This window comes from Etheostoma cragini, chromosome 18 (genome assembly GCF_013103735.1).
Source record: "Etheostoma cragini isolate CJK2018 chromosome 18, CSU_Ecrag_1.0, whole genome shotgun sequence".
Lineage (NCBI taxonomy): Eukaryota > Metazoa > Chordata > Actinopteri > Perciformes > Percidae > Etheostoma > Etheostoma cragini.
Genome location: NC_048424.1, coordinates 18,996,678 through 19,007,237, shown reverse-complemented (window position 1 = coordinate 19,007,237; position 10,560 = coordinate 18,996,678). Strand labels below are relative to the sequence as shown.

Sequence of the window (10,560 nt, the reverse complement as noted above, 5' to 3'; positions counted from 1 at the left end):
ATAAATAAGTCAAATATTTGAATTGGAAAATCAATACCCAATAAACGCATCAGCCCTCCTTCTTACCAGTATAGCTTAAATATGTGTTTAAGGATTTTTTAAATGTAACTTTTTTTGAAATTTGTTTACTGATCCCCAGTAGGGAAATTACAATTTACACTCTGTGTACACACTTTGTTAGTAATCACACACAGGCCTGAAATATACACACATGCACTAATGGAGAGATGTCAGAGTGAATGGGCTGCCAGCTGAACCAGCGCCCTGAGTTGTTGGGGGGGGGGGGGGGGGGGGGGGGGGGGGGGGTATGGTGCCTTGCTCAAGAGCAGTAAAGGGCAAGTGAAGTGGCATCTCTCCAGCCACCAAACCACATTTGGTACTTTTTGGTCCATATCGGGACCTGAACCAGTAACCCTCCACTTCTCAACCCAACTCCCCACAGACTGAGCTACTATCACCCCAAAGCAGTTGAGCCAAGAAATTAATATTTTAGACGCTTAACACATTTTTTTTGGGAAGACCCCCAGATCCCCCTGTTATAATGTGCCCCCTATGCCCCAATAGAGGGAATTAGTGCATTCAGTGTATAGCACTTCTGTCTTATTTGTGCCTCACTAAAACAGTCGTACACACAGTCCTGTGTCCAGCTTCTACATGTGGACATGTTGCCATGATGTTTTGTATGCAGAAAAACAGAATGACTGCTTTATTCTGTAATCTTGGTATAGACCATCCTCCATATAATCCGTCTAATCAGCCAAAACGTCTTAAAATCGTGCTCTTGAGTGCTAGAAGATGTATTTTATCAAAGTGGGTGTCGGAGGAACCACCTAATATTGCCCAATGAATATGCAGTGTACAGTTTATGCCCCTCGAAGCCCTTGTCTTCTATCTGAGAGAGGAACAGTTTCAGTTTTGTAAAGTCTGGTGTCCAGTTACAGCTTAATGGGGTCTGATTGTCTGTGTTGCAACAACAATAGGGCTGTATTTGTTGGCTTGGGGAGACTAGACCTGCATCTTAACTGTATGTGCATTCTTGATTTGTATTGTATGATAAATGCTTCACTTGAAACTGTCATGGCCTGTAAATCGGTCAATGTTCAATAAAAAAAATAAAAAAAAATAATAAAAATGGCTAACTTGGCTAGAGCTACCCCCACAATAAAAAATCGGGCTTGTACATGGAACACATTCAAAAAAACAGTTTCCAAATTCAGAGGTAAGTGAAACTTACTAATGGCGTTTTCCCACAGCATGGTACCTACTCGACTCGCCTTGACTCTACTAGTCTTTTTTGGTTTTCCATTACAAAAGAGTCCCTGGTACCAGCTAACGGGTCCTTCTTTAGCAGGCTACCACCTCAAAACAAAGTGCAGTATACAGAGAATCAGGTAAGCAATACTGGCACATGAACATCAAGTGTGCAAACTTATGAAGATAAAAAAATGAATAATCATAAAAAATAAATTAAAAAACTACATACGAGGCAATACAAACGAGAAATAACATAAACAACAAACAAAATAAAAAAGAGGTTTCAGGAAAAAAGAACACAGTATCCACAATTGAAATACTTTTCTTGTTATCTGTTTTCTTGACTTCAATAGAGATTTAAATTCTATGAGAAAATGTATGAAATTAGAAGATGAGTTGAAAAGTTAGCCTAGGTGAATTTATGATTTATAGCTACTCAGACTGTGAGTCTTATGACGATTCCCCAAAAGGTATTAGGCCCACCCTATGATTGGCCTACTTCTTAACAAACGTATTAATTGTGAAAATAAACAGAAGCTGAGTAATGTCCTGGGTTTAATTATTATTGTTGTTGATGTTGTTCTTACACATTTTGCCCCACTTTTTTCCCCCATCAACGCTTTATAACGCCAGCGCAGCGACAGATGGTCGGCGGGTATTTAACCAACCCGCGCTGCTCTCTGGGTAATTACGGTAGGGGACGTCATCTTCCTCCCCCACACCCTAGGCTCTGCATACAGCTCTTTTGCCGGTGAAAGCTTGGTCGGATAGCGTGGGTGCCATTTGGCGCAGTGTTGAGTTGAATCCGTTGACAAAGGGCGTCCAGTTATTTATCGTCGTATTTGAGAATTTTATTTAATACATTTTGCCGTTAAACATTAACAATGAGCTCAATTAACGTCAAAAAGCTGAAAGTTAACGAGCTGAAGGACGAGCTGAAAAAGCGTAATCTTTCAGACAAGGGGCTGAAGGCCGAGCTTATGGATCGTCTGCAGGCCGTGCTGGACGAGGAGGCCCTTGCCGGAGACTCCCCGCTGAATCAAGAAGCTGCAGCGGACGAGGGTCCCGGCCAGGCCGCGGACCTGGAGGGCATGGGAGAAGAAGAAGAGGGCGAGGGCCCGATAGAAGAAAGCATGGAGGCCAACGAGGAGGATGCAGAGGAGGAGAAAGAAGAAGAGCCGGAAAATGGGGGTGCCGCTGACGGCGCTGCCGAGGACGAAGAGATGGGTGAGGGGGAAGAGGACGAGGACGACGAGATGGATCCCATGCTCAAGGGAGATGTCGATGACATGGAGAAAATAGACACAGAGGATGGTGAGCCCGCGGACCAGGCTGCTGAGGGTGAGTCGGCCGGATTGGTTTTGAAAATGTGACTGGCTGGATGGACTGTGGCTGGGTGTCGTTAATGCTACCGCGGGAGGGAGCCGGTTGGGAAATTACTTAAAGTTATTTGAATGCTTTACCATACAACATAACGTCCATTTTGAGCTAACCTAGATAGCGTGACCTCCATAACCCACCAAGTATTAACTACGAACCGAAACGGATAACGTTAGCCGCGTATGCTAATTTGACGTTAGCATCGGTCATCACCGTCGTTAGCTAGCGTTAACATTACCTTTAATCATTTTGCAACGTTTCTAGCTGGGTATCGCTAGTCCAGGCCCCATACGTTAACATAATGATTTGGCTGATTGTTAAATGTCATTAGCGGTATGTACTATGCGAATGAAGTGACAAATACGATGGATGTAGCTTAGTCTGTCTTCTCGTTTCGCGTGACTAGCGTGTTAGCTTGCCAGCTAACGAAATTTTCTTTGTCAGTGGTTAAGTGCTAGCTAACGGGTCCGACGGTTAGTTAGCTAGCTAGCTAGCTAGCTAGCTAGTTCAGTGGTTCCCGAAGTCAAGATTGGCTACAAATGGGGTGGAAGGGTGGAGGCGCACCATGGCCATCATTGAGCGTTATATTGTACCGTAAAGTTGTATTACGAATGGCGTAATGTTAAAGCAGCGTGTCGAAAAGGTTTGACTGCCGCAGTGGTTGTGTGCTTTGCCTCCGCTCCTAAGCTCCAAATGCACAATTGGGCAGTTGAAAAAAGAAGTACAAGTTAAATTCAAATGACTGATTTCTTAGGACTAAGTTAAATGTTTACACACGCGGGAGGATTGTGCCCTAATGTGTTTAAAGTCTAAATGTATTTTAGAATACAGTACTTTAGAAAGACCAAGAACCCATGAACTTTCTGACCCAAAGCTGTGCAGAAGATGGGGCAGGTGTAGATCTGCTTGTCTAGCACGTAGTCTGTCACTGGTTCGAGTAGAAAGTGTCATCTTGTTGGATGAAGATGAAAAATGTGGGGGTTACCTTAATAAGCCACCTAGGTTATTTAGGGTAAGATATGGGGAGGGGTGGGTCAATTCAGGTCTGAGTACCTTGCATGATTCATTTGTCCCAGACAACCATAGACTTGTCCCCTTAATATATTATATATCTTATAATAAGCCCATTTTTACTGCAGGGATAATGTCCCTATTATTTAGACACTTGTTTTTTCAGCCCCAGCAAACACTGTTCACAATGTTCATTTGGACCAGCCTACATTGTAATTATTATCTGGTCATACGAGCTGTTACAATTTGTGAAATATGATTGTTTTTTTTTAAAGTGTAATCATGAGGTGTAACCTCTTAAAGTTACCTTACTATTGATGATTATGGTCGACACTATGTAACTAATGAACGGGCTTTGTGGGCCAGAACCCCACTGCCAGTCCGACCTCTTTCTCACAAAAAGGAGCACCTCATTCTATATCTTTGTTCTATTTTCAAAGGGGATGCGGACAAAGACACGAATGCTGATCAGAAGAATAAGAAGGGTGTTAAGAGACGCCGGGAGGAACATGGAAGGGGCTACTTTGAATTTATTGAAGAGAACAAATACAGCTGGTAAGGATGGGACAGAGCAAAAATGGCCTTCAGCATCCCTGAAGCGCCATCCATAGCTTTGTTGAACTGTATTGGCTTTAAGTGCCAATGCACACATAACTAGCATGAGGAAAACCCTCATTTTTAAGTATTATACTATTTAATAACCTTACTTCCACACATGTTTTGAGGGTCATCCCTGACTACTTAAAGAGCCTTACCTTTTACAGCGCCCACTCACATTTGTGTCTTAATGGACTGCATTCTGTAGCAGAAGTGCAACTATCAAGTCTCTATGAATTTTCACATCTGTTCTCATCTGCCACTTATTGTGTTGGAAAGCCCATTGTGTCCTCAAGGTGAATCAAGGCTGCTCAAAAGAACCCAGAGGAAAGTAGCAGATGTGCACTTTTGATTAGAGGGTGGGGAGGAATAGCTGAGAGGCGTGGGAGGAGGGGTCCACTGCTGCAGGGTAGGTAGCACACAAGAATATAGTAAAATTCCCAAAGAGTTTGGAACGTCCACGGAGGAGCTCGTTATTGACCGTCCATCGTTTTGCCTCGCAATGGTTTCTTTATCGTTTTGTTTTTTTAAAAATCTTTATTTCACTAGTTGTATGACGTCAAAATGCTATTTTCTGTCTCATGTATCATGTCTTGTGTGTATGTTATCATGGTGTGGATGTGTGTTTCGCGAGGCTATCCCGTGAAGGTGACATCATGCACGGGTGTTTGAGTGTATGTGTGCATACGTGTACCTACTTCTTGGTCGGTGTTTTGTTTTCATTGCGCTGTTGACGCGCTTAACGATGAACTGGCAGAAACCAGAATTATTTTTTTTGTGGACTTTTTATTTTTTATTTTTTTTCCCCAAAAGTATGGGACTCTTAATAAATGTTACTTGTGCCAGAGTTGGTGGAACACCATAGCATTGCAGCCTTTTTAGGCGCTTCCCTCACCCCCCTTCCTATGCAATAGACCATTTTATTGCAAGTGTCCATATAATTCACATTGAAGGTCTAGCTTTTCTGTCCTTTTTTCTATTTACTTTTAAAGCTTGAATCGGCTCTATGGTAAGCTAGTGGCCCCTGGATAGCCATGGGCCTATAGAGCAGTAGTCAGTGTTTGACCCGCAGCCTGACTGCACTGACCATATGCTCCAACTCAGACAATATGTTCTCCAGAGACACCATAAATCTCCCCCACATCCATTTGTACATCATACAAATCTGTTTAAGAACAGCTACAATGACAGATGTCCCTGGAAATGTTAAGACTGCGGCGGATGATGACCACAAATCTGTTTTTGTTTCTACTACATAATTGCCCTACACCACTGGAATTGGATAATTGCATCAGGTGGAACAATGCTTAAGACTTATTGAAATGGAACTATTAGAACATTTTAACTGGTGTCTTAAATTTCCCCTAAGAGATTTGGGTACCAAATCTAAAGCTACAGAGTTGGTAAGTTGCTGTAGCTCTCAGGGTACTGTGATAACTTATTTCAAGCTGCAAAGTGGTCACAATTTTTATTAGATAGTTGCATAGAACTGAATGAGTACATCATGACATTTTTCATTTAGGAATCCACATAAAAAAATTAACTGCACCTACTTTCACTTTGATACTACAATTCTGGAGATCAGACACACACACTGATCTGAAAAGTGAGATATTTTTTAAAAACTTTCACCGATGAATAGCCTTGCATGCTAGGGCTAGCGGAGGTGCTTTCTTTTTGTGTATCTCATGTTTTAGATTTCGCTGGATACTGCAAGGTAAGTGTTGTCTGCCAAGGCCCACAATACAGCTAACAATCAAACAACCTTGGAGACTCTCTTTGTCCAATTTACTTTTTCCATTTTTGTATAGTTTCCCCTAGTCTGCCTTCCCCCCCAAAAAAAATATTTTCAGCAAGTGGTACCCAAGGCATCTATATGTTCCAGGCAGTTGTATAGACATGTGAATCTTCTAATTGACTTGCTTGGTATCTCTTTTCAGGGCCTCATTTAAGTCCCCTGTGCCCCCCCTGGAGGAAGAAGATGAGGAGTTTGATGACACTAAAGTCTGCCTGGATACTTGTAAGGAATTCTTCCATTAGCTACATTTTTAAATGAATATTTTTTTAATCAAATTAAATGGTATTCCGAGACCCAAAATTGTAATAAAACCTGTCCAAGAAGACTTAAATGGCAACTTACTGGAACATTAACCACACTTGTTTATCAGACCTGATTAGAGGCATACAGATTTTGATGAGTGTGCTTTTTTTTTTCCTCCCTTTTTTTTTTTGTGTGGTCTAGACAACTGTGACCTGCACTTTAAGGTGTCACGGGACCGTTACAGCGCCTCATCTCTCACAATGGAGAGTTTTGCTTACCTCTGGTCCGGAGGCAAGGCAACCTATGGCGTGAACAAAGGCAAAGCCTGCTTTGAGATGAAGGTACAGTAACAATTCTGACCTATCGTCCTCCTGAAACACCCTTGTTTTTAAACCCCTACTTTAGTCTTAAGTAGATTAACCCTGTAAAATGGTTCAAAAAATAAGCGAGACTCTCAATGGACAAGTGGAAATAATCTTAATACAATTTGTTTTGCTACCTGTCATCAGATTGCAGAGAAAATTCCTGTGAAGCACATTTCCAGCAAGAACATGGAGATTCATGATGTGCAGGTCGGCTGGTCCCTGTCTACTGGCACCCTCCTTCTTGGTCAGTGTCTTTCTTTTCTTTTCTTTTTTATTAACTTTCTGTATATTATACAATTGGCTGTTTAATTCAGTATTAGTGGAAGGAAGTGTTGAATCCAGCAGTAACTTTCTATTTACCTATGCCAAGGTTTGTTAGACTCATTGCAAAAATAATTTTGACTTGTTTGCATCACATGAGGAGACTTCAACCTTGTGGGGTACAATTACTTCTCTGATACACAAAATAATGACACAGCCATTTGCTATCATTCAGTAATGCAAAATACTGCACGGCTCCCAAGTACTCCTACTGTGCAGTGAGAGGGGTGGAACCTGCATTTGCTATAACTGGAAAAACTCTGACAAACTGTGCTCGGTGTATATTTTTGCACGACGGTCTGCCAAATAAGATGACACTTAAAAAACCGAGGCTTCTGTGACCCTGCAAGAATAGCCAGTCAGTCCAAAGATGTCCCTCTAGTGGTAAATGGGCAGCATGACCTGTTAATGTAAAATGGCTCCAGCTCTGGCTGCATCATAGTAATGGTGGCTGGCCTATTGCCAACATAGAGGATTCACACACCATTCCAGAGTCCCTGTGACTTGAGATTTGGGGTGTTGATTCAGAAATCAAGCTGTCGCAGTGTTTTTGTCAATTTGTTTTCTCCCATTTTTAATTTAGGTGAGGAGGAACATTCTTATGCATACTCTGGGAAAGGCAAGAAGACCACCAACTGTGTCACAGAGGACTTTGGAGAAACCTATGAGGAGAATGATGTCATCTGCTGCCTCATTGTAAGACGTAAATGTTACTACTAAATGTATTTTTTATTAGTTCTTTAAAGTAGATGAAAACCAAGTTAAGTAAGAGAAGAGCAGAATTGAAATGTCGCAAAAGATGAGGCTGGGTACCGAATTTTATCACTTTAAGGCACCTACCAGATTGCCCGTTTTTTAATCAGTATCGAAACATGCCTTGTCGTTCAATAGGATTAAATCTACCAAGAATAGTAGTAATGATGATTGGGATTGGCTGTGTAACTTTACAATTCAGTGGCCTGCTCGAGAAACTCTACAGTATAATGAGTTGACTACATATTATTCACTCATTTCATGTATATCGGAAACGGGAGGACATCAAGGTATATTTAATCAATCTGAGGGTACAGAAAATACTTCTCATGTACAGCGTGAGATGGGTGCATCGGAGGGGGACAAGCAGGTCACGAGTTACAAAGAAACTCCCACACACTGTAACTTGCACAATATACAAAGTTTAAAAGTAGGCAACATTTGGTACTTCAATTGCCTGAAGATGGTCTGAGAAAGCATTCTCACGTGAATTTTATTTAAGAAATAACTTTGTCAGAATCGCTGGTGCATGAGTTCCTACATACTTTCATAACAAACATTTTTGCATCTGGCTTTCTTTGCTTAGGACTTTGAGGGCGAGGATGTGGTGTTGTCCTTCTCCAAGAATGGCGCCGAGCCGGCTGTCGCTTTCCAGGTGAACAAGGAGACTCTGAATGGCCAGGCCCTTTTCCCACACGTCATTTGCCACAATTGTGCTGTGGAGTTCAACTTTGGCCAGATGGAGACGCCGTACTTCCCTCAGCCTCAGGATTACACCTTCTTGCAGCAGATGCCTTTGGATGACCGAGTCCGTGGGCTCAAGGGCCCACAGACCAAGGCTGACTGCGAGGTAAGCATAGTAATATGTAGATATTGTTTCAATTAGTCCTCCAATAAGTTTTATTGGAATTTTTAAAATCAGTTTTTTTCAGGTCATTTTAATTCTTTCTGGGATTTTCATGTTTTGTAGATCATCGTGATGGTCGGCCTGCCAGGCTCAGGGAAGACTACGTGGGTGAAGAACCATGTCCAGGAGAACCCTGGGAAATACTACATCCTCGGCAGTGACACCATCGTTGACAAGATGATGGTCAGTACTAATACAGCTGTTATTTTCAGTAGATCTCGACATACTGGGTGCCTTGCTGTCTCTGCCCTTTTTTTCCCTTCACATAATCATAGTTTGTCCTTATTCTATACAGATCAACAGCCTGAAACGACAGTCAAAGGACATCACAAAACTGACCGCCATTTCCCAGAGAGCACCGCTTTTCCTGGGAAAGTTTATTGAGATTGCTGCACGCAAGAAGAGAAACTACATCCTGGATCATGTAAGACACTTGTGCTGATGAGTATAAAATCAGACATTATAAATCCGTGGAATTCATACTTTCTCCTCTTCCCACAGACTAATCTGTCTGCCCCAGGCCAGAAGAGGAAGATGTGTTTGTTTGCCGGCTTCCAGCGCAAGGCTGTGGTGGTCTGCCCCTCTGACGAGGAATACAAGCAGAGAGTACAGAAGAAGGTTGAGAGCGATGGCAAAGAAGTACCCGAGCACGCCGTCTTCAAAATGAAAGGTATTAAAGATGCTTGGGCCAGTAATGCATACATAGACAACTGAACCCAGTACATGAGTGCAATATTTTTTTTTAATTTTATTTTTTGCATTCCTCATGTTCTGGTTTGTCATCCCATTACAGGCTTCTACTCGCTGCCCGCGGAGGGAGAGAGCTTCAACAACGTCGTCTTTGCTGAGCTGCAGAAGGAGGAGGCCGGAAAGCTGCTGGAACAGTACAAAGAAGAAAGCAAGACGGCTCTGCCGGCTGAGAAGAAACCCAACCAGGGCAGCACAACACCAAAGCGAGGCGGTGGCCTGCGCGGGGGCGGCCGGGGAGGCAAGAACCAGTTTGGCCGCGGCAGTGGGCTCGGGCAGAGGGGTGGGGGCCGCGGAGGCTTCCAGAACAGAGGCACCTTCAGAGGAGGTAGAAGGGTTGCTTGATTATTGGGGAGAGGGGGAGAATTATTATCACAATTAGTTTTCCATATTGAAACCACAATTTGAAAGGGAAAAAAAACCCTGAAAAGTCTTAGTTTTGTGGTTTGAATTTTTTCTTTTCTTTAATCAGACCACAAGACAAAATAAGACTTTGGGTGCAAAACGTAATGTGCAAAGTCTGTTTTTTGTGATCATTATTACAAAGGTGTTATGTTGTGTAGACCACATACAGTGGTGTGAAAAAGTGTTTGCCCCCTTCCTCATTTCCTGTTCCTTTGCATGTTTGTCACACTTAAGTGTTTCGGAACATCAAACCAATTTAAACAATAGTCAAGGACAACACAAGTAAACACAAAATGCAATTTGTAAATGAAGGTGTTTATTACTAAAGGTGAAAAAAAATCCGAACCATCATGGCCCTGTGTGAAAAAGTGATTGCCCCCTTGTTAAAACATACTATAACTGTGGTTTTCCACACCTGAGTTCAATTTCTCTAGCCACACCCAGGCCTGATTATTGCCAAACCTGTTCACAATCAAGGCATCACTTAAATAGGAGCTGCTTGACACAGTAAGGTCAACCAGAAGATCTTTAAAAGCTACAAATCATGCAGAGACCCAAAGAAATTCAGAAACAATTGAGAAAGAAAGTAATTGAGATCTATCGGTCTGGAAAGGGTTATAAAGCCATTTCCAAAGCTTTGGGAATCCAGCGAACCACAGTGAGAGCCATTATCCACAAATGGCGAAGGCATGGAACATTGGTGAACCTTCCCAGGAGTGTCCGGCCGCCCAAAATTACCCCAAGAGCGCAGCAACGACTCATCCAAGAGGTCACAAAAG

General features: G+C 42.5%; 1 protein-coding gene across 1 annotated transcript in view; it reads left to right on the top strand.

Annotated features, from left to right (window-relative positions):
- Nucleotides 1-2,138: 2,138 nt before the first annotated feature.
- hnrnpub (heterogeneous nuclear ribonucleoprotein Ub) overlaps nucleotides 2,139-10,560 on the top strand; it is a 12,498-nt gene continuing 4,076 nt past the window's right edge. Inside the window, exons 1-11 of the mRNA XM_034900102.1 lie at nucleotides 2,139-2,595; nucleotides 4,086-4,200; nucleotides 6,183-6,262; nucleotides 6,485-6,624; nucleotides 6,793-6,892; nucleotides 7,553-7,665; nucleotides 8,309-8,572; nucleotides 8,693-8,812; nucleotides 8,925-9,053; nucleotides 9,131-9,299; nucleotides 9,423-9,704. Coding sequence (XP_034755993.1) covers nucleotides 2,139-2,595; nucleotides 4,086-4,200; nucleotides 6,183-6,262; nucleotides 6,485-6,624; nucleotides 6,793-6,892; nucleotides 7,553-7,665; nucleotides 8,309-8,572; nucleotides 8,693-8,812; nucleotides 8,925-9,053; nucleotides 9,131-9,299; nucleotides 9,423-9,704 — 1,969 coding nt within the window. The remainder of the gene's footprint in view (nucleotides 2,596-4,085; nucleotides 4,201-6,182; nucleotides 6,263-6,484; nucleotides 6,625-6,792; nucleotides 6,893-7,552; nucleotides 7,666-8,308; nucleotides 8,573-8,692; nucleotides 8,813-8,924; nucleotides 9,054-9,130; nucleotides 9,300-9,422; nucleotides 9,705-10,560) is intronic.